The 24,401-nt window shown below is 41.4% G+C and overlaps 1 protein-coding gene across 3 annotated transcripts in view; it reads left to right on the forward strand.

The window, feature by feature from the left end:
* ZNF711 (zinc finger protein 711) overlaps positions 1-24,401 on the forward strand; it is a 1,172,956-nt gene that overhangs the window by 574,585 nt on the left and 573,970 nt on the right. For all 3 annotated transcript variants that reach the window (XM_069612930.1, XM_069612928.1, XM_069612929.1), the window contains exon 7: positions 9,172-9,315. In XM_069612930.1, coding sequence (XP_069469031.1) covers positions 9,172-9,315 — 144 coding nt within the window. The remainder of the gene's footprint in view (positions 1-9,171; positions 9,316-24,401) is intronic.

The following is a 24,401-nucleotide window of genomic DNA, read 5'->3' on the forward strand; positions in this document are numbered from 1 at the left end:
TTGGTAGTGACACCGGTAAGTGCAAGACTTGCTTCCATATTTTGCCCTGCACCTTATTAAGAATTTTGCCAATTTCAAGAGTACATACGTCTAGCCCATAGATGATTATCGGTTCCACTTTAAGCGTATAATATTTAATTAGTGGAACCAATGAGAATTGACAAAGCTTCTTATGTATTAATTTCATTTGCGAAATTATTGGCGATGCTTTGGTAATAATTTCCAACTGCCATTTTGCAAGTGCGTCAGCATTTGTTAAATTGTATCCTAAATATATCAAGCCCAGTGCCCTTGGGATACATAGCCCCTTGATGTTCCATTTGTAATGAATGATCTTTTTCTTGTTTGTAAGAACCATAATATTTGATTTCCTTGTATTTAGATTCAAATTGTGATTGTCACAGAATTCTACCAGACACGTCAATTTATTTTGCAGTCCAAATGGAGTAAGATCGAATAGTATTAGGCCATCCGCAAAGGCCATCCAATCCAAACGCGATGACCCCAAGTTGACCGCAAAGGAATTACAGCCTGACCATATTGCACAATTTCTGTTAAGTACAGGTTAAATAGGGTAGCCGCAAGGTTACATCCCTGCTTAACACCTATATATGTGTCAATTGGTGAAGTAAGAGAACCATTTTGATCTATTTTTATCCTGTAGTTCATGTTAGTATGCAGTAGTATAATCATTGCTATGATTTGAGATGGTATATTAAGCTCTTTCATTCTTTTCCAGAGGATTTGTCTAATTACCGAGTCAAATGCTCCTGATATGTCCAGCAAAGCCATATAAATCGGTCCATGATCTTTCATCCTAGTTATCTTTAATAGGTGAGCCAATACGGTAGCATTTAGTTGTGTGCCCATCCCTTTCCTGAAACCGGTTTGGAATCGGGATAGGATCTCTTGTTTTACAATAAAGATGTTTAGATCTTTTAAGATTAGGGCAGCAAATACTTTTGCTATTACATCTATAAGTGCTACTGGTCTAAAGTTTGCTGGATCATTAAGTGGCCCTTTTTTGTGTATGGGGATCACAATGGCCGATAACCATGGCATCGGTACTCTCTTAGTTTGCAAAACACATTCTATACTCCTCAGTATAATGGCTGCCCACAGCTTGGGATCATCTTTTAAGACACAGGGCGGTCAATACCATCCGGGCCCGCAGCCTTTGATGGTTTCAAATTCCTTATCAATTCTATGTCTTCCAGTCCCCATGCGCATTTTGTTGGCAAGTCTGACATGTTAACCTCAGTCTGCAGATATCTAAATTTAAGTGGCAGTGCATATTTGTTTCGATAGACATCTATCCAGGCTTCCCCCCCTGACAGCCGAGCTCAAAGGTAATCCTTCCTTCATTAAGGGATCTCTGAGCATTGCCCAGATTTCTCTTGTGTTTTTTTGAATTAGGTTATATATCATGTTCTGATTAACTTTTTGATATTTAGCAATTTTTATTTGTTTGAGATCATTTTTGTAACTTGTCATAATAGCCTTTTTTTCGGTGCAGTAAGATGACTTACCGTTCCAGAATTTTGACAGATGACGCAGTGCTAAGTTCTTTTTCTTTTTCCTAGTGGCAATTTCAGCATTATACAGTCCCTTTTGATTTGTCTGTGTATTATTCTCTTTTTGTGCTGCCAACCATTCAATATGCCTACGTATCATGTTAGAATTTTGCAATTCGAGGGTCTTAACCTCAGATACACTCATCAACTGCAGATTCATTTTAACATTATCCCTGTTCACCAAGAAATTCAATTCCCTATATAGTCTCGTGCTCCATCGTATGGATAAGACTTGTCGATCAATTTCCAGTAGTGACAAAGCAGGTAACACATTATAGATTGGAAAAGTACATACGAAAGAACACTCCAATATGCAGTGATCACTTAGGTGTGAGTTTATGATATTACACATAGATGCAGTATTAGCTAGTGGTCCAGACATCACAATGTAGTCAATTGTAGAATTCTTGGGACCGCGAGACCAAGCGAATAGTGGATCTTTAGCAAGATATGGTATTATATTCATATCCCATTGTTCAAAAAGCTTTGACCATATTTGTCCCCTTTCAAAGGAGGATGTGACATAACCATAATTAGATGTTACTTGGACCGTACTGCTCTTGGAAAGATTACAATTAAAATCACCACCTATAATGATCATAACATTAGGAGATTCTTCTACAGCTGCCGACATTACATTATTTAGTTTTTCCATTATGGTACCTAGAGTGGATATCATCGGGTTCCAATATAACGATATTAGTAATATATGTGGATACCTTATAGTACTTGATCTAATTTCTATTGAGAGTATGTCGGCAGATGTAAAAACTTGCTGTGCCTTAACCGCATATATGTGTTTCACAAAAATTGCTAGTCCACCAGATGGACGCCCAGTTTCGCCCCTCACTGCATGTGCACAAAATGCCGTGTAGCCTTCTAAATAGATGTCCGCTAGTGCCATGGTTTCCTGTACAGCAATTATAGCAGGCAATTTACCCTGATGTAATTTCTGGAACCATGCATTCAAGTTCTTCAGGCCACATCAGTTCCATGAATTTATACTCAAAGCATCATTTTATAGGTTTACTTTTCCTGACTGCTCACCAATTAGAGTCTTCATTTATGGTTCAAGCCATGCAAGGCTTGTGACAATTTGAGCCACTGCCTCTGATTGTTCTCTTATTTTTTCTTGCATGCTTACAATTTCATTCTCTCTCCCCTCCGCATTAGATTCATTTTGGCAAACTGGAGGCTGGTATTCAACAAAACTACTTGCATCTTCCATTGAAAAATACATCGATAATTCATAACCCAACATTTCAAAATCTTTAGCATGTTGCCATATTAGAGAAGCAATTATTATATTTTGATATTTACACAACATCCTACAATTAGGAACATATGGAAACCTAATCCAATCAATATCATTTGATACCAGGTTACGCAGATTTGGAATTTGGTGAAACACCTTCATCAGTGAAGCCCGATTTAAATTTGGTTTTTCGACCTTTGGCGGATCTACCGTCCACCCCATCACCAATTTCATCTCGGGGGATACTTGTTTATGATCGTTCCTACCATTACAATTGCTCCATCCTGTAACTTGGTCTCTATATCGGGTTTCTCTTTGGCATGGGCATCTGGTTGTAGCGTATTTACCTGTAAGTTACCAAACCCAAGTGCCTTAGTTATCTCAAATTCTTTTTTCCTCATTTTGTGCATGAGTGGTATCCTTATTGTTTGCTGCATCTGAGGTCTGAGTCGTGTCTTCAGTATTAAACACAGTACCATGAGATGGTTGAGTTAGAGAGGTTATTTTTTTATCCATCTTTTCATAAAAACGTTGGAGCTGTGTTTGTATAAGTTGAGGTGTCGATATATTGGCAGCATCTTTAGCGCCTACCAAGCTATCTACACTACACCTCTGTTCTGGTGTTTTATTAGGCCCCTTTACAGCTGCGGATATGGAACTCTCTTTGACAATACCATCATTGACCTCCAAAAGTGCCTGGCTTTCCATATTTAATTGGGTTAAGTCAATGATTGTTTCATCCTTCGTTTTGTTTACAGTGGGTTTTTTTTTTAACGTCTCTCCTAGCATCAACACTTTTTTTTGTTTTTTGTTGCCATTTTTTTCAGTTAAGGTGCCCCCCACCTGCGGTAAACTATTTTGTGTTCCTGTGAGTGCTTGTCTCTTTTTTGCTCTAGCATGGAGCTTTTTTGCTTTACGAGACAAAGTATGGTGTTTGGTTTACATTGGGCTCTTCAGCTACAATTTTAATAGGATCGTATACTTTCCTATTGGCTCCTTCATTTAAATCAATCAGATCAGTAAGAGCTGAAGGACCACTATGTGATAGAGGGACATAGTTATCCCCATGTACCGCCTGTTCTCCACCAAGCACAGCAACAGGAACTTAATTTGCAGCTAGTACAAATTGTTCCAATACCAAGATTCTCTCATGTTGGAGTTTTGCAATTTCTGCATACGGGGGGAGCTGTTTTGTGTTTTCATCAAATGAACAGGAATCTATATTTCCTTCCAAAATATTGTCCATGTTCCCCAGATGCGTTTGGGTAAATTGTGATTTTAAAACAGGGACAGTACAGTTATTTACCGCTCCTGTTGGTTCCACTACAATTGTCTCAGTTCTGGCATTGCCTCTAAGAAGCTGTTCAGCCCAAAATGTGTGGCATTTTTCCTGTGCCATCATGTACCCTTCAATTCTACTCAATCTATAGGCAATGTCAGAAGTTGCTGTGCTAAGGGCACCAATTGCTCCATGGGTATATTCATGACCCTTATCGAGCAAATTTAGGATCCTTGCCAGCACAGGGAAATTTCGTAGCTCTTGTTGATTCAAATCAACCAACGTATCTTCGAGTGGAAAGAGTGGTAGTGATGAATTTGGTTGGCGTGTTGAGTCAGACATTCTTTTAGCTTGGAGCGGGTCAGACCCTAACACAGGTGAGTGTGGATACATTATGTCAGATGGATTGCCCACTAAGTCATGGGCAGGTGAGCTTGCATTTTGTTTCTTTTATTTTTCTCCCCAATTCCTCTCATTTTTTCTTGTTTCTTTTAATTGATCGAGATTGGCCGCGATTGCTGCATGAAAGTGAACTTGTTCTCTCAGACCCCGTGAGCTCGCTGCGGGGGTCGAGGGACCATTTGATAGACGTGTTCTGCTGTGTAGTTCTGCCAGAACCACTGGTGCAACTAATGATGTGTCATCAGTAGATAAACTGTGTCCCTCGCTTACCACACCCAGCAACGAGCTGTCAGTAATAGGTATATTACATATAGGGTTTGATGGATATGTAATTCCAACCGTGTTCTCCATATGTATTTGAGCCGATATCTCTATTTTTTTTAATGCCTCATTTGAATTTGCCAAGTCAACCACTGGTAAAATTAAAGTGGTTATATTTGCTGCTGTTGGTTCTAATTCCTTATCGCTTGAAGTCTCACTATTACTTCTCCCTTTTTTTTTGCTTGATTTATAGTGTCGTGAGCTTATTCATCCTCTGACATGTTTCCTTCGCCTAGCATGGAAGGAGACCCGTTAAGACACCTTTTCCCGTTTCTTAACTTTTTAACCATGCTATACTGCCTCAAATCACAAGTTTCTATTACTTACCGATAATGCAAAGTACACACACGGTCAGGACACCACGCTTTCCAGTAGTGCTATGGGTATCTTATGTTCTGCTCCCCCAGCCACACAGCAGTCTCATTATATGACTTCCTGCTTGTTATTCAAATCCACCCTGCTTTAGACTCCTTATAATTCACAAGTCATACCTCCATCAATTCAGGGATCAAGTACATTTCTAACCTTTAATGTCACAGTTATTAACGCACACCCTGCACTCTGCACCGCAAACAGCAAACAGTACTTAATGTACTTGCTGGGTGCGCGCGCGGGTGTGCTGATGCCGGTGCTTTTATTTAGTGGCGTGCGCGCCAAGGAGGCGGAGCCAGCGAGTGAGAACCTTGAAACAACAAGAAAAGGGACGTATTACGTTCTATCCAATTATTGGTTTGTAACACCCCCTAAAAGCACGCTGTTGTCAACGTGCCTAACACCACACTCGTTAGCAGCTCGTATGAGCAAACCGATGTTAGCAGCTCGTATTACAGCCTACACAATCAGTCACCTTTTTCTATTTCTGTGAGTCAGGCAGTCCAGTGTTGCTGTTTAAGATGTCCTCCTTGTAGTCAAACAGCAACGCGGCAATGAAAATGCCCTGCTCCACGTTTCCAATGTACTTCAATGAACGTGATCAGGAAGCCGCAGCGCAGACCCCACAAAGTCCTTCTCGACAGCAAACAGTACTTAATGTACTTGCTGGGTGATTGATGTAGAGATTTCAGTCCTGTAGAGATAAGATCCCCGGGCTTGAGGCAAGGACAAGTCTTGCAGTCCTGTTCTGGATAAGTTTCAGAGGGCGGAGAGTAGAAGCAGGCAGATTTAGAAAGAGGCTGTTGCAATAGTCCAGCCTAGAGAGAACCAGAGCTCTGGAGACAGTGAGCTTCTGGGGGAAGGAGAGGAAAGGAGGAATACCTCAGAGGAGGTGCAGCTGGTAGTGTGACTTCTTAGAGACGCTGGAAATGTGAGGAGAGAAGGAGAGTGTGGAGTCGAAGATGACCCCAAGGATTTTAGCCTTGCAGGTGGGAGCAGGAAGAGGGCCAAGCGAGCCCGGCCAGACAGCTGCAGGGAAGTAGGGAGCGGGTGTGCCGATGAGGAGAATCTCAGTCTTACTGGCATTAAGGCACGGGTCATTGGCGGCACACCACTCCTGGATAGCAGACAGTCCGAGATGAGGGAATGAGAGGAGGAGGCAGAGAGTAGCCTGAAAATGAGCTGGGTGTCATCCGCATAGCACTGAAAGTTGGGGCAGAGAGTGGCGATGCAGTGGGCAAGGAGTGCCAGGTATTGGTTGAAGAGCTAGGGAGAGAGGTTAGACCCCTGGGGACACCACAGGTAGAGAAAAAGATAGCAGAGAGGAAGGACCCTAGTTGGACCTGAGAGGGTCGGTCAGATAGGAAAGAAGTCAGCCAAGCCAGTACCTGACCAGTGATACCCAGGTTATCACAGAGACGGTTGAGCAGAATGGCATGGTTGACAGTGTAAAAGGCAGAAGAGAGATCAAGCAAGATGAGGACACAGCGGGTGTTGGAGTCAAGGTTGGAGAGCAGGTCTCATGCAGGTCATGTGCGAGATGTAGGATGAGAGGGGCATGTAAAAGGGTGCAGAGTCATACAAATAACCTAGTCTTAATTGCTTTGCGGAAGGCTATGTGAGAGTCATTCATCCTAATATGAGAGGGTAGGGAGTTCCAGTGCGATGCAGAGATGTTGGGGAAACTGGTACCACCAGTACACACTTTGCGGAATGGAGATTCTGTTGGTTTAGGCCATTCTAATCGGTCTGGCTGAGGTTGACTTAGCTATTCTTTGTACCAAGTAGGGGGGCGCTAAATCATGGACGCATTTGTGCATGAGGGCGAGGGTTTTAAAAACAATCCTCTCTTTCAGGAAGCCAATTAACCTGCCTCCTCACCTCAGAGATATGGTCCCTTTTAGAGGTACCTGTGGCAGCCCTATGGGCATCAAGCTTCATCAAATGTGCTGCATCTCACCCACCCTGTACAACCTGTTTACCAAGCCACTGTTCCACATCCTGGATGCCTTGGGCATCACATACACCAATTATGCTGATGATACACAGGTCCTGCTTCCCCTTACGGGTGACTATGAAGACGATATGGCTACTCTTGAGTCCATTTATTCCACCATACAAACTTGGATGGCAGAAAACTGGTTATGCCTTAACAGTGACAATACCGAGCTTCTGCTAATTGGATCTCCTGCCACCCTCAGGAAACTGGGCAAACAATACAGCTCCTTTACTATTGACCATTTGTCAATCCCTGTATCACAAGCTGTAAAGACCCTTGGAGTATACCTGGACTCAGACATCTCTATGAATAAGCAGGTTAATGCCATTGCATCGACCTCGGCCTACCATTCTGGGCTTGACAATAATGACTAACTGTTCATTCTTTTGGGCATGATGGTGCTCCAGTTAACACCTGAGCTGTGGTATAGGCGCTGGGCTGGTCCTAATTTTGCTGCATTGAAAGTGTGTGTTTGTGCACTAGTGGTTTTATCTAACTTAAGAAAATGTTATTTACGTGTCCATCATCTGTCTTTGGAGGATGAAATACAATCTTTCTTTCAGGAATTAATTTTTTGGCGTGCAAAGGCAGTTTATTCCAAAAATAGGTTTGTGTTGCAACTGAAGTTTAAGGCACATGTGTGGATGGACCAGGGCTCACAAGAGGGATATAAAGGCTCCCTCGGACTCCCCTCATGTTAGGTACTGGTTATGCTGTAACCTCGAGATGGTGGTGCTGTTCCCGCATGCTTTGAATTGGGGAGCTTGCAAATTATTAAGGCCCCGATTATGACATGATATGATTGGTTATTTATAACGCGCTAAATACCCAGAGGTTTCTATGCGCAGACCCAGGGATCGAACCTGTGTTGCTCTGTGTCGTGTTGCTTCCAAAGCAAGCACGTTGCCCCTGAGCTATCCTCCCGAGATATGAGTTTTGCCGTATTACCTTGGATAATACCACCCAACGGAATGACCGATACTGCATGCAGTAAAATGGTCTGCATGATTTAGATTAATTTGACCCCTCTGTTATTCCCCATTTTGGAGACTTATATGGGGTTTCCATATTATCACATGTGGTCATTATCACATGCAATAATGCGTCTGTTTGATGGTAATTGACCAAGCAGTTCTGAAGAATTTCACATCTGTAACTCGAATTTGGTGGAGTGGCAAAACATTCAGTATTCTAAAATACCAGCGGTTTCTTTACGAGTACGGCGGTGCAGGAAAAAAAACAGTGGTTACCACTGCATTACCGCACTGCTGTACTACAACTTTGGTGGCAAGGTGGAGGAGCTAAATCCTCCTTATTGGGAAAAAAAGGCATTTCCACCGATGGTAATTCTGCCGAAACCCCATGTAGGACAAAGTGGTGGTAACAGTAATTCCAGTTGGTGTTATTTCAGCGAATATACCGCTGAAATACCACCAAACTTGTAATGAGGCTCCAAATGTTTTGCTACAACTGGCAAACTCGTTTTCGACCCTGACATGGCCAGGAGGGTCGCCCAGGGACACTGTGTTTGCCTTGACAGCACAGAGCAACAGAGCAGAGTTCTAATCACGTCCCTTGGTTTTGGGAGGATAGCTCAGGGGCAACGTGCTCGCCTTGGAAGCAAGACGACACAGAGCAACACAGGATCGATCCCCGTGTCCGCGCTTAGAAACCTCTGGGCATTAAGCGCGTTATAAATAACCTATCATATCTGTTATTAAGCATGTTAAAAACATTTATTAATCATACATTTTGTATATGATTAGTGTTTTATCATGTATGTTTCTCAACCCGATTTAGAGTTGTCTATGAAAGTTTGCATCAGTTAGCTGCATATTTTTAAATTAACCTTGGTGCTGGAAAACCAGTGTGACTGAACTATAGCTACCAAGATGATTATAGCTCCTTCAATTTAGACATTGTTGATTTATTTTGGGAAATATGTCCCTTTCTTTGAATTTAATCTTAGGAGGCACAGAAATTGTTACTGAAAGTGACTTTCACAATGGGCATGCAATGGGAATAATTGAGCAAGGAGCGCTTGGCAGAATCCAGAGAGAAAAGATGGTTTACATGACTGTTAAAGATCCCTGTCATGAAGATGAAGATATGAGTAAGTTGAAATCTATTGTTTTTTTTTAAAAAAGTGAATTTTTATTTTTACGCAATGTACCTTTTACAGTGATTTACATTTTACCGATAAGGCCAGCAAATCTACTTTGTTGAATGGAAATACCTACAGGTGAAGTAAATCGTGTATCCAGAAATATTGTAGAACGCTTATTGCATTATCAGATCATATAAATTAATTTCCTTCTATTTTATTGATGATCTATATACTAAGTTGCATACCATGTTACAACTCTCACAGCATAGGTGATGAGACCATACTCCAAAAAAGGGTTAATGAAACTCTTCCTTCACTTATCCAAAGGCTTAAGATTTCAGCATCTCCTCCTTCCCACATACTAACCTTTGGTACTCCACTGTCTACCAGCCTTCATAACTGAATACCTTTCTAGAAAGGAGACTAGGAGAGGTGAATTGACTAAGACTTGAAATGAGATTCAGAACGAAATAATACTTTATTATTTATTAGAACCATTTTTTGGTTTACAATACCTTTCACTGATCATTAAGCAAACATGTTTAGAGTGTCTACAATACCAAAGTTTACAAAAAGCCACAGTAGTTATTATTAGATAAATGTGTTTTCCCATTCATAAGACGTTCCCAAAAAAAAGCCCACCTTCAACATGTCTATATGAAAAACAAACCTATCAAAATACTTCATCCTCAGATGGTCAAGTGTTGTACAATCAATCAATAAGTGCTATAAAGTTTCAACTTTTCTTAGTTATTTACAAAAGCGACATAGTCTTGACGTCTTTTTTCAGGCACCAATTATCTTCCCAGTAAATAAGAAGTTAACTCTAAATCTCGTAAAGATTATGTCCATGTTACGATTCAGAAACTTCAAGATGTATTTAATTCCTTAATATGTTTATAGTTATTTCCTCATTTCTGCATTATTATAATCATTACTATTTTCTCAAATCTATATCGAGTTCCTTCATGAATGCCTCGCATTTCTCTGTAAATTGTGTTAGGCCTATGTGTATCACCAGATCTGTTGCCTTGATAATAACATATAATTTATATTCCCCAGCTGGCTTAATTTTATAGAGTATAAATAGTTTTCTAATAAGAACACAAACATATAGGGATCACAACTTTCGCTCTACCCTAATAACATCACCTGCCAAACCTTGCAGCCGACCGAAGAATACACACCTTTAGTGTTGAGAGCTAGCTTGTTTCTAATGTGGGATACATTTCTATCCCATATAATACTGTTGTTATTTTCTTCATCTTATAAGCCAATGTGAGGCTGCCATTAGTAGCCCCCACATTGCAAGTCAGTTTTCTTAAATATTAGCAAAACTGGTCTCAATTTTCCGTAAAACCTATCTACTTTCGAAAACCTGTTGGTTGGGTGGGGAGAAATGATTTATTTTCTATTGCCCAGTTCATCAACCCTTTTAATATTCATATAGCAAATACTTTACTACTGTTATTCAAAAGGGCTGTTGTCCTATACTTGTCAGACGATTCTCTTGCCGTTTTTTATAAATTGGTATGGTGGGGGCTTTCAACCAAGAATCTGGAAGAGTACAAACGTTAATAATAATATGAAAAAGGGCTCTGAGTATGACCGGCCAGCCTGCCATAGTTGGCATAGTTGAGGAGGTACAGGATGAGATACAGAACTCCCGCTTGGCCCCCTCGACCTCAAAGGAACAACACAGGCATGAGTAATACTGGACACAACCCCTATGAATTGGTGAAAAGGCAGGAGCTGGATGGGAAAAGGGGAGATTAGTGCAAGTCCTGTACTGTAGACCGTCTAGTCAGCAAACTAACAATGAGGGTCACAAAGGGTTGTGCCGTGGAAGCAGGAATTGGGAAAGTGATTGCTGTGACTAGTAGAGCCAGTCTTAACAGGACACCAATAAATAAACACCTAAACTAAATACCTGCTGTAGAAACGTGAATCCTGGCGGGCTGAATACTGTTGCAAGAACTGCACTTTTGTGACATTGTTCCTTTATTCTGTCACTATGCATCTTGCACTCATCGGGTCTGAATTAGAGGAAAGAACCTAGATGTTAACACAGAGACAAAGTGCGGTCAGCTAATCATGCTGCCTTACGGAGCATCCCGTTCGGTGGATGAGATTCCCGACAGCTTGCCTGGTGCTCTGGTTATTGATGTTTTGATGCACCCTTCCCCTGATACCAAGTCCTGGACAGTCCCCACAGACTTTGGTATGCTGAAGGGAACGGACTAAACCGGTAAGAATTGTGGGAGTGGAGACGGGTTCGAGAAGCCACATTAAGTTTTAAAACCATGTTAATAACACAATCTGGCCAGAGTGCTTTGAGTTCTTCATACAGTCCTCAATATCAAAAAAGAAGAAAGTTATCCACTTGTGTTTTAGGTTCTCAATATCGTTACTGATATCTGGATCCTTTTTGAATTTGTTTTCCATGGGCCTCATTACGACCCAGGCGCTAATGGGTTAACGGCGCCGTAAAAGGCTGCGGCGCCGTTAACCTATTAGCGCCTAATTACGAGGTCCCTTTGCGGGACCCGACCTTAACGGCTGATGTAGACCAGCCGTTAAAGTAGGGACCCGCAAAGGGACCTTGGTGCTAATTACGGTGCCGCAATTTGCGGCACCGTAATTAGCGCTTTCCCCATTCCCATTGAGCCCTATGGGGCAAAAATGGGAATGGGGAAGGGCCATGGAGGAAGGGGGAATTACTGCCCCGCCAACCTTGTAATGGGGTGGTAATTCCCCCTTTCTCCATGGCAGAGTCGGTAACTTACTGGCATGGACCATGGTGCTAATTGCACCATGGTCTTCCGCCAGGGTCGTAATGAGGCCCCATGTATTATTATTATTTTAAACACTTTATTAAATTTCTAATAAACAATAACAACTTCATATAAATTAAACAATGTCTCACAGTAATCAATAACAACCAAAGTTTCAAAACATCTTAAGTATCTTACATTGTACGTTCCAACAAAATGACCATATCATGTGAAACATAATAAACTTACTGACATGCATACACAGTACAACACAATGGACAACACAAATGGGTTAAAGAAGAGAAGGAAAGGAAGAGAGAAAGAAAAAAGAAAAAAAACCTCACCTCACCCCAACATCTCTCATAATTACCACACCTATTATCACATTCCCACACCCATATTAATCATAAAGAGACACAAACGGTCCCCATAACATTAAGTAGTCCTCCTCTTTATCTTTATTTCTCAATGAGACCTTATCATATTGTGATAAAACCTTTAACTCCGTCAACCACTCTCTAACATTAGGTTTTTTCCTTGTATTCCAAATCCTGAGGATTAGCTTAATCGCCACCATTATGGGCCTGTCAATCCAGCAAGTATGTCTCCTAGCACGCACACATCTTTCTTTATGTGAGACTAAGACAATGTTTGCTGCAGATCTTTGCAAGCATATTCCAAAAATTAAATCAATCCTATAAATTACATCCTTCCAAAATATTTGCACTCTTGGGCCTTCCCACAGTATGTAAAAGAATACCTCTACCAATATCACAACTCCAGCATAACTCATTTGTTTGCAGCCCCAATTTGAACATCTTTACTGTTGTCCAATATAATCTTCTGCCGAATCAAAAGCAAACTCATATCTGCTCCCAAATTCATACTCGTCCTCAGAACATCTCTCCAATCCTTATCAGACATAACCCTATTAACGTCATTCGACCAAGCCTCCTTCAATCCAATCCAGGCTAATAGATGTCCCGTTTCTATAGGCATGAATTGCATGTAAGTTCGTACACTGTATTCTTGTCCTTCGAATAATTTGATCATCTCTGGTTTTTTCCAAGTGAGCCACCAGCCATACCCTTCCTTTGATCAGGGAAGCTAAAGCCAAATACCTATTCATCTCTTTGTCCTAAATCATATTTACACTGTAATTCCTCAAAACGCAACAATCTGTTATCATCCATCACGTCCTCCAGCTTCAGAATTCCCTTTTTTTTATCCAGCTTGTCCAGCTCAGACATCTATTATTAATTTGTAAGGCTTCATTATGCCAAATAGAAGCATCAGGGCTGAAGCCATAACTCTGTCCATTTTCCCTGAACCACAACCCTATCGCCTGTCTGGTTGCCACCACTGGGATCAGTTTTAGCTTTTTATTTGGCAGTTTACCCATACTATAAATATTTCCTATATTATATGGTGCACAAACTTACCTTTCCATGTGCAACCAAATCTGTACTTTAGTATTTTTTTTCTCTAAAGTAATATGAACTCTTTTTAAGTAAAAAGGCTCTGTAATATTTCATTAGATCCGAATATCCAAATCCACCTTTCTCCACATTTTGCATCAGTGTGTATTTCGGAACACAAGGCTTTTTTCCCAGTTCCCCATAAAAGGGATTGAAAGAGCTTATCAATTTTTATTAATTGTTTTTTCTAGATCAGTAATGGGATGGACTGAATGACATTAAGCCGCTTAGGTAATAGAACCATTTTGATTAACATTGAATTTATGGGTGAAAATTAATGGAATTTTTCCCATCTTTTTATCAGTAACGATATTTTGGTGGTTTTTATCCCGATTATATTATATTATTTTATTTCATTCTCCAATAATATGTATTCCTAAATATGTGACGCCCATGGTGACTATTTACAGTTCCAAGAGTGCAAAATGTTACTATCACATGTTCTAGACAATGGAAAAATCTCAGTTTTATCACAATTTACCTTGTGCCCCGATAATTCGCCTACCTCCTTAAACATTTCTTTTATTACATTTCCACACACATCAGGATTTGACAACAAAAGCAGCATATCATCTGCATACGATAAGGTTTTAACCTCAGTATTCCGAACAATAATTCATTTATCAATTTGCATTGTCTAATGTACGCAGCAAGAGGCTCTAGTGCCAAATTAAACAAAAATGGTGATAGTAGGCAGCCTTGTCACATGCCCTTTGACAATGGAAATGATTTTGAAATCACTCCATTAACCAATACTTGAGCCCTAAAATCACGATATATACACTCCACCATCTTCATAAATACTGATCCAAACCCCATTTTTATTAACGTGTATTCCATACATTTCCAATTAACCCTGTCAAAGGCTTTTTCAGCATCGAAAAAGCCTATAACACTATTCAAGTACTTCCCATAATGTTCTCCACTCACATTTAACACAATCCTTATATTGTCGTATCCAAACCGCCCTGGAGTGAAACCTACCTTAGACTCATCAATCAGTTCTCCCATACACGACATTAATCTATTAGCCCATAACATTTTAGGTCCACATTTAGCAATTAAATTGGCTTGTAATTCCCACACTTTTTATGATCTTTATTCTGTTTCGGGAATCACAATGATCAGTGCCTCTTTCATCGAATCACACATTACTCCTGATGCTATAAATTCATTATAGACCTCACATAAAATTGGTGCCAATTGAGTATCATACTTCTTATAGAATTCCGAAACTATACCATCCGGCCCTGGTGATTTTCCATCTTTCATTTGTGAGATGGCAGCACATACTTCAGCAACATCAATCACAGAATTAAGTAAGGTTTTTTTTTCTAGAGCTAATTTAGAAAGAAATGTTTTCAAAGAATGTTTCCAAGCTATTTGCACTAGGTTTAAGCTCATCCCTATATAACATCTCATAAAAACTTCGGAAATATTTAAAGATTTCTCCATTCTTGCACAAAGTATTACCCTCTTCCGTTTGAATATAAGAAACCCATGTATCTGTTATCATCCCTCTAAGCTTATAAGCCAATGCCATTTCTATCACCAAACTCCCAAAACCGCTGTTTCAAATAAAACATGCCTTTACCTGCCAACTTCTGTACATGGTTATTCAACTCTGCCTCTAGTTTTTTCAATTTCAGCTTGTTCTGGTGTGAACCTCCACTCGCATAAATCTTCTGCATCTCTTTAACTTCCTCTTCTAAATTTCTAACCTCTTCCTGGTTTTTCCTCTTTGCATGTGTAGCTCTGCTTATCAACTCCCCCCTTGGTACCGCCTTAAAACAGTCCCAGACAGATTTAATTCTGGCTGAATCTTTATTTTATTCTAAATAATGTCTAATAAACTCATCTAAACACAGTGTAACCAAACTATCATTTAGTATGCTGGTTTGCAGTCTCCATCTTTTAGATTCTCTCCCGTATTCCTCAAATGTATCTGCATATCTAATGAAGCATGATCGGAAATGCCCCATTCCAGTATATTTGAGCTCACTACCTGGCTAATTAGTGCACTACTAACGAAAGAATAATCAATTCTTGAGTACGAATTGTGTACAGATGAATAAAATGAGTATTCCTCTTCACCATGATGAAGCTCTCTCCATACATCTATAAGCCCATACTTAAATACAAACGTTTGTAATTCCTAACTAACCCTTTCACTATAATATATACATTCAGACTTCTGATCCATCTTACTATCCATCACTTGATTAAAGTCACCTCACAAAATCACTGACTCACCCTCCATACTGTCTAGCAACAAACCTAGCTGACTGAAAAACTGTGTGCTCGGCGAACATGGCACATGTACTGCTCCAATTGTCATTTTCCTGCCATCATATAGTATGTCAAGCAATAAAATTCGACCCTCACCGTCTGTAACCGTCTTTTCAATTTCTATCGATAGACCTTTCTTCAACAGTACACTTACTCCTCTTGACCTAGAATCATAATAATTTGAAATCACCTGAGAGTATTTTGGATTGGACAAGTACATTTCACTTTGCTCATTCAAGTGAGTTTCCTGAAGGAAAACCACATCAGCTCTACTCCTCCATAACCTGGCCAAGACCTTGCGTCTTTTCATAGCATTGCCAATCCCCTTAACATTCCGTGAAACAAAGGTTAATGGAACCATACAACTTTAATTTGCATAAACTCATTTATACAACAACCTTTATGCTCAGGAGGGAGGATGGGATGTGCCAGTTTCCATTTATTTAATCCACCGTCCTCTGAAACAGGTATCTGATGAGCTTCATTCTCGAACCCTTCTGTTATTTATTAATGACAAGAACTGTACTAGGCAACAGTTTGGGAATTGAAGCATTGCAGGAGATAACATTGTCGATATTGACATGCCCCCGACTCCTTTGGTGGACGAAAGACTGCAAGAGTGAAGACACATTTATTATACTTTAAGACTTGGCTACAGCTGTAAGCAGCTCTCCCATTTCTCACCTGGTGCTGATGCTGGAGCATGGCACACAATGTTGGAGTGTTTGTCGTTCCCTCCTAAAACTACACTAGTGGCAGCAGCTTAGCCTGTGGGGGGTCTTTCCCTGAACCGTGCCAGGAAGCGGAGCAGAAACTGAGCCTGTTAAGTCTATCAGTAAGCTGAAGACTGAGAATGAACATGCATGTGACCCTCTTTGACTTTGAGGAGGTGATAAGGTAAAGATGCACCTGAGTGTTAGCGTGGGGTATTTCCCTAGGGTCTCTTGCATCTTCTAGTTTTCGGCTCAGCCTGTTGAGCATTGAACAGTTAGTCTGCTTACTATCATGCCTTGCACTAGGAAAATGATCTCAATAGAGGGCCAACTATCTGCCTATAGTAAGCTGTCAGTTACTACAGCTGAATTGAATAGCTGTCCAAAAACATTCTTTGGGCCTTTTAAATGCTAGATCTGCTGTAAAACACGCAACATTGATTCATGATTTATTAAGTGAAGAACAATCAGACTTGTTTGCTATAACTGAAACCTAGTTTTTACTACGAGGAGTTTCCTTGCCCCAAACCAAAAATAAGGATGTCATAACGTCTGTCAAAAGTAAATTGCCCACTGTCCTATGTCACAAACCTATTTCTGTCCCTTAAATGTCAAAAGAAAAACTAAATGGGTTTCACTGTAACTACAGAAGGGTGTCTCCTTTCTTCTGGATGGTTTTAGGCAATTTGTAAATGATGGGGGGGGGGGAATATCCTCTTTCCCCTGACTGTCACTAGCCCTTTCTATCTAGTTCCACACAAATGGGGGGGGGCGTTTCTCTCTTTCAGCAGTCACAATGATCACTGGATTTTTACCAGAGGAGATATCTTTCCACCTTCTGGTCTTTTCTCGACTTTTGCCAAAGGATATTTCTTTCTTCCCCTGATCTTCTCTTTTGGTTCTGGTTCTGTGGGTCTCAGACCCCTGTCTCAGGTTTATTTTGTCTTACTCCAACCCGGTTTACTATCCTGCCAGGCATTATCTTGCATGCATGATTCTTCAAACCTCTAAACCTTCAGGTCCCAGAACCCATCTTCAGGTTTATAATGTCTCTTATTCAGGCCCGGTTCACCAGCCTGCCAGGCACTGTCTTGGATTTATAACTCTCCCTGAACCTCTCAATATTCGGGTCCAAGACCCTTATTTCTCTTCTGGTTTCCATGGGGTGCTCTCTCACACAGTGTGTTTCGTTTCTCTGTTTAGTCCTACTGAGACAAGAAAGATGGTTCTGCATTTCCTCGCGACCACAGCCTCTAGGGTTTCCCAATGCCTTCCCGGCCCCCGTATGCCTACCTTCCAACTTGGTCCGCAAGGGTGCTGGGCCTTTGCAACACCGGCAAGCTTCTCTGGCTTACCCAGGGCTCTCGCGGTCTGTTCTTGGCTTTCGGCAGCTCCGTCACGCTGGTTTCTTGCTGTACATCTGGTCTCGCCTGGACTCCGAGCAGATGGCTTCCTTCCTGCCACGTCTGGTTTCCCAGCCTTCAGGTGAACCTTCGCTCCGCTCAGCCTTCTCGGGCACCGACTTCCTTCTCCAAGTATATAGGTCTGCAATGTGTTCTCCCTGCGTGCCCCAGCTCGATGCTCCTCTGGGGCAAGGCCGACTCTGAGGAGAGTCCTTTGTCGGTTTTTATGGTAAGGCGTCTTTCGAATTCTGGATAGCTAGTATGTTTGTCTTGGCTCTTCATTGACCTGCTCTTCTTCGTGTTAGTATTTTCAGAGCCATCTACTCACTCTTCCTGTCATAGTATTGTCTAATTGATGGACAGGGTTACTATGCATGAAGTAATTAACAGAAGAAAGAGGAGACTTAGAAGGTGGGGATGCTTGGGCCCCATCTGTGTTGTTGTGTGAGCAATGAAAGGCAGCATGGTGGTTGACATACAGCGTTCTCCCTTGATAGTCTTTCCTTCTTTCACGGATGGGGTCTCCTCCCATGGGATACTCTCACTGAGTACCACCCCCAGCGGACTATCTGGGAGCAGCCTTGCTTCAGTGGCCTTATGGGAAGGATCCCCTTCCCAGGGGTAAGTGACGATACCAAAGGATTTGCCACATCAAGTAAACTAAAGGATCAGTAGTTAAAAAAACAACCTTTTCATCTTTTGAACATCTAACATTAAAGGTAATGGTGGGGTTGATTTTTCTACTTTAGCGACTGTTCATTATCCACTCAAGAAAAATGCCTTATTCATATCTCAATTTCCACTGCAACGTGAAGAACTATAATCCCTCACTCTTCATCTGGATAATAGAGATTCTGTTATAGTGCAGAACTATTCATGAACGTATATCAGGTCATACTCACACTGCAGTCTAGCTTTTAGATTTAGTATTAGATTTTAATGTAAAACTTAATGATACTATTCTTTTATCTATTTCGTGGTCTGACAATGTTTTAATTAAGTTTTCCTGCAGATAAGGTAGGAAAATTAAATCTTCCACCACTCACATTAGTTAAAATAAATACTTTTCTATATATGTAATTTCATTCACTACGTTTGGAGGGGTTTAATTCTATATACTCTTCCTTTCAAACTATTGCTGACATATCTCAATCCCCAGATAATCTTCTTGCTTCCTTTTACTCCAAGATTACAGCTAGTCTAGATTAATTATTTCCAGTTAAAACATCGTTGGGGTCGGGGGGGGGGGGAAATCAACCACACATTCTCAAAATGGTTTGGCTTACATCCGACCATATGGAATTGAAAAGATGAGGTTGTAGGTTAGAGTGGCAATGAGAAGCTCATTATCGGCTTCTGACAAACTAAATTAAAGAAAGCAATTTTTGCGGAAAGAAAACATTTTTCTAACCAAATTCCCTCTACTCATTCCAGCTCTGCAGACCTTTTTAAAAATGGATCAGGAACTTTCAGGTTTCAGGGGGGGAACCAGGTGAGGATATTGTTTGGCAAGACTTATTTGATAGTATAGCTAAATTTTTATGAACATAACTAGCCTACTATGAGAGTCAATTGCAGTAGAAGTAAGGGCACATGATGCTCCTGTCCTTGGCCCATTCCAGTTGTCCACTGGGTTTTCTCTCTTTCAATTGTTATCTTGGCAGGATGTTCTAAAACTGTTTCAAAGGCAAAACGCCTCTGCCTTACTCTTAGATCCTTACCCTGGCAAAGCAATAAAAGATTTTGCTTAGACTTTGGCAGATGACGTGAATGCTTCTCTGCAAAGAGGAATTTTCTCGAATCAATTGAAGAAAGGTTAAGTTACCCCGCTTTGGAATAAGGCTAATCACGTGCTTCAATTCTTGCATATTTTAGACCTATTTCTAATCTGCCTTCTATTAATACAATTTTAGAAAGTGAGGTCACAGCTCAACTTTCAGGGTATCTGTAGAAAGAACACGTTCACGTGGTTAACCAGTAAGGTTTCTGTGCAGCAGGATCACTGAAACAGCTACCCGTTTATACAGGAAAGACTTCTTCCACTTGGTGATGCCGGAAGGTCGGCTGCTCTAATCCTATTGGTTCTTATTCTCCTGTCCCCTTTCCTCCTTACTTATGGGTGTCTTTCCTATGGTGCATGGCCAGACATTTTGTAGCACCGCATAATAGAGTAGCTTTCCCTTTTTACATGTTTTTGTTGTTGCATTGTGCAAAAGCACCAGAGCATGGGCTAGCCTGGCCCCACTGACTCAGCCTACCGGCAACACACATCGGTCCTTTTCTCTGCATCAGTGAGACTGGACGCTTTGCATGGCGTGTGCATTTTTTTTACTGTGCACTTGCTTTCCTCGCAAGATTTTGCTTCAAAGTCTCTATCATTAGCCAGGAGGCATTTTGTGGAGGCTGATTCACATGCACGCTGTTTGCAATGCCTAGGCCCCGAGACCCGGTGGGGGGCCTGCTATCTTGTTACGCCTTGTCACCCCGGACACTGTGTATGACATTGGCTTGGTGCCGATAGGTGTTCTCTGCCCAGTCATAGTAAAGAGTTTGTCACGTCTTCAAGACTTCAGTTTGTCAGGTACACTGCGTGACCAGGAGGGTCGCAAGTCCCGCAGCGGTTAGCCACCTCATTACTGGGGTCCGCTCGAAGGCCAAGTCTGCTTCTATCAGTGGAAACACAGAGGTCCTATGAGGGACTTTAACGGGACAGGTCACTGAGGCTTCTCGGGCTGTTACCAGTGGGAAGACAGGGGGCTCCGTGGGGTCTAGTACAGGTCAGCTAGACCCGAGGTGATGCTTTGGTGTCAAAAGTCTACCAGACTCGAAGAGCCTGCAGGTCATTGACCTTCCAGAGCAAATTCTGAGGGCTCTGTGGAATTTACCAGGACTCCGCCTAACCACCATCAAGGGTCTATGAAGAACAGGAGCTCTGCTTTGAGCAAGACTCCCTGCACATCCAGTTCTCCTTGTAAAGCGGGTTCCGCAGCTCTGTCATCCTGCGAGACAAAACCACACTCTTCCATAGGTGTGGTGCCATTACAAGCGTTGCAACAGCCTTTCATCAAAATGGCGGCTAAAGACCCAGCCAAACATAAAGCTAGTTCTTCCTTGGTGTCCTGATCACATTTCTGAGATTTCATCTCCAGGGTTGATTGTCTCCACATCAGCTCAAATTCCTCTCCCATCCTCAGTGAGCAAGGAGGATGTTGTGATGATGGAGTGGTCCCCAATGTCTATGGGGTTGATACTGTATCCTATTCCATCTTCCTCTATTAGATATTGTTGGGTGTCCTGTCCCACGTTTGAGCTATCATGCTACAACATTTGGTGCTGTGGGCTTAGGAAATCCAAGATGGCCGAAAAAGTCCACATGTGCGCCAGAATCCACGAAAACCGCGCAGCTTGTGCGCACACCAAAATGGTCGCCTGACTTGCCACCCCAGGTGCGGGTGTGCTGGGTCAGAAGAGCCATGAGTGAAATGGGGTGCCAAAGAGAAGAACAGCAGTGCCTGTTAGCTAGAAAGCACTTTAAAAATCACCTTTTGTTTCTCTGAATGCCAGCTCAAAATGCCTATTTTCAAACATTGCAACACATCCAAAAATCTCACTGAACACCAGCGGACATTTGGCAGAAGGAAATTTTGTGTGCATACTAAATCTGGGAAGATGAAGAGCCCAAAACAATGTTTATAACAAGACTGGCTGAGCTGTGGATTTCAGCAGTTTAAGTAAATGTGGACTGAAAGACACTAAAAATCTAAATGTTTAAAAGAAATGAGTGACCTATTTCTGAGTGTCACATAGGTTGCAATTGTTTAAATGTCATAGTTTTAAACTTAGAATCAGCATTCTAGCTGCATATGTAAAATTGTTAGTTGTATTTGAATGCAGAAAACTGGGGAACAGAAATGACATGTAGCTAAAAACTGGCTTAAAGAGATTCCAATTTTGCCTGGCAACTACCCCCCATCAGGAGTGAAACTTGAGTCACAGCTGTATTCCCAGGCCTATCTGCCTTTTGCTGGCCACACTACGGATATGCCATCTCTCTGATAATTGAATTAAGGGGAGCCCCCACAGAATACAGGAGCTCTGACCAAAGCCCTGTCCTGACTCAGGCAAATGTTTTATTGGCGGGAGTCGTAAATGGAGCTTCCTCCTGGAAGGAAAGGGGAGGGGCACTGCCTGTGAGAGCAAGCTGGCTTGGCAGAACTGGAAAAACCAGAAATTCAACCTTGTGCTGGGGGGAAACCACACCCCTTTGGGGCCAGAACATAACTCTAAAAAGATGGATCATTCATAGAGCGGACATGTGAAATTTTTATAAATGATACCATAATTCTTGTGATTTTTCTGTCCACATTTTAAGAGGTTTTTAGAACCGGTGGTATGTTCAGGGGGGTTTTAGCGGAAAAGAGGATATTACTCTAAATGTATGCATGTTAAAAATCTGACACTTCATCAATTAATGTCCATACTCCTTGGAAACATGTGTGGACATTTGGGTTAATGTCCGACATTGCAAAATCAGTTAAAAAGTGAAATATGTGCCATTTCTGAATGCAAGCCCCCAGGAAGAGCAGAGTTTGAACAGGGGATACCTCCTGTGATATGTGAGGGGTGCATGTAATTTTAAACAAATGTGTACCTGTGCAAATATGTCTTTTTTTATCAAATATAGATTATGTGCAATTTGACAGGGGAGTGTCCTCTCTGCAAGCCATAAAATGACATCGCTCTGACTCACAGTTCCTTCCCCAATCATGGAAGAGGGGAGAATTGGGCCAATGGCAAGTGGAGAGGGGTAGGGTCTAGTGATGCTGCACACACACCCATTTTAAAAACAGATAAAAGCAGACAGACAGGACAGATAGGGACATTCATTTCCATCTGCTGCGGGACGCTCTGCCGGAAAAATCCATACTTTACCTCCATCAACCTTCAGAGAGCCAACCTAGAGACTTCAATCTATCCACCTTCAGAGACCCAGACCAGAGGCAGAGCAGAGCTGACCCAGACCGCTGTTAGCAGAACCAGAGAGCTGAACCAGAGTCCAGTCCAAAACCTGACCAGATCCGTGGCGAGGCATATTTCTAAATATATTGTGAGTACATAGTAGAACTGGGCAGAACCAATCTCTTAGTTAAAGTAATATAATTCAATCTATTTTAATCTAACCAGAACTGTCTCCTAGAAGTTGTACCTTGTCATTTTGCAAAACTGTCACTTGTCACTTTGAACTTTAAAATTTAAAATCTGAAAAACGGCCTTTACAAAATCGCTCATATCTCCGCGACCGTTTGTCTTAGAGACTTGCAGTAACTTTCATCTGGAAGCTGAGATCCTAGGCTGTCCTAGGACCCCAAAACGATAGTGATAGTCCTTGTAGTTCCTCTGTAATCGCGCCCGGCGCACTCGCGAATTTTACCGCGATTTGCCAATTTCTCCACGTGTAAAAATCTGCTGCTGCTTGCCTTCCGTTGCAAAAATTCGTTTGCAACCTGACAACCATTATAGAGCATTGCTAAAGTGATCCTGAACTTATTCAAAGCAGATACCACTCACCCTAAACCTCTAGAGGGAATTAAAAGCATTTTAGCATATTTTTCACTTCATTGCCAGCACATATAAAAGCATTTTGGGCCTGTGTTTTAAACTTCTGTAGTCCAAGCTTGCTGGGGTGAACTGAATCACATTTGATTGCATTTCTGAGAACTGTGTGCTTCCTTCCATTTCCTTGCATTGCATAAAGGGGGGGAGTGGATTGCCAGAGAAAAGTGATTACATTGTTTTGTTGAAATCATATTGAGTATTTTCTGTACTGCCTTTCATTCAACATTGCATCCATTTGAACTCTATAAAGCATTCTCTATCACATTATTCTTCTGTCCCTGCTTACCAGTGTGCTACCTTATCCATTTCATGTCAACTCCTTAGCGATTATAAAGAGGTGTGCTAGTGCCAGATTCTCCGTTGTTAATCTTTATCATATCAGATTAAGTGTGCTATTCAATTATTAATTTATTCTAAAGTGTGATATATATATCTATTGTTTAAATTATCAATTAAACCTTTTAACTTGCAAAACAGAACTACTTCTTGGCTCAGTGGGGTCAGGAGGATTCCAAGAGAGGGGTGTTATATGGGGTAGTCATCCAGAACGCATGAACTGGACATAAAGATATATCAATAAGGGTTTTCATTCAGTATTCTAGACTAGGCGTTGACTTGGCTGTAGTGCTGAATTGAATCCTCTTACAATATACAGTTCCTCCTGTAGCAAGACACCCTACCTGGTATCAGGCTTGCCATTCATTGATCCCTGTAGCTTTTAAGCTTCTACATTGTTAGTGAGATGTATCATGTTTATGCTTCATCCCCCTCCTAGTGAGACCCCCAGTACTTTTTGCTGGGCTTCTGGATCTTTTTCTT

This window comes from Ambystoma mexicanum, chromosome 5p (assembly GCF_040938575.1).
Source record: "Ambystoma mexicanum isolate Mex_15411 chromosome 5p, UKY_AmexF1_1, whole genome shotgun sequence".
Taxonomy (NCBI): Eukaryota; Metazoa; Chordata; class Amphibia; order Caudata; family Ambystomatidae; genus Ambystoma; species Ambystoma mexicanum.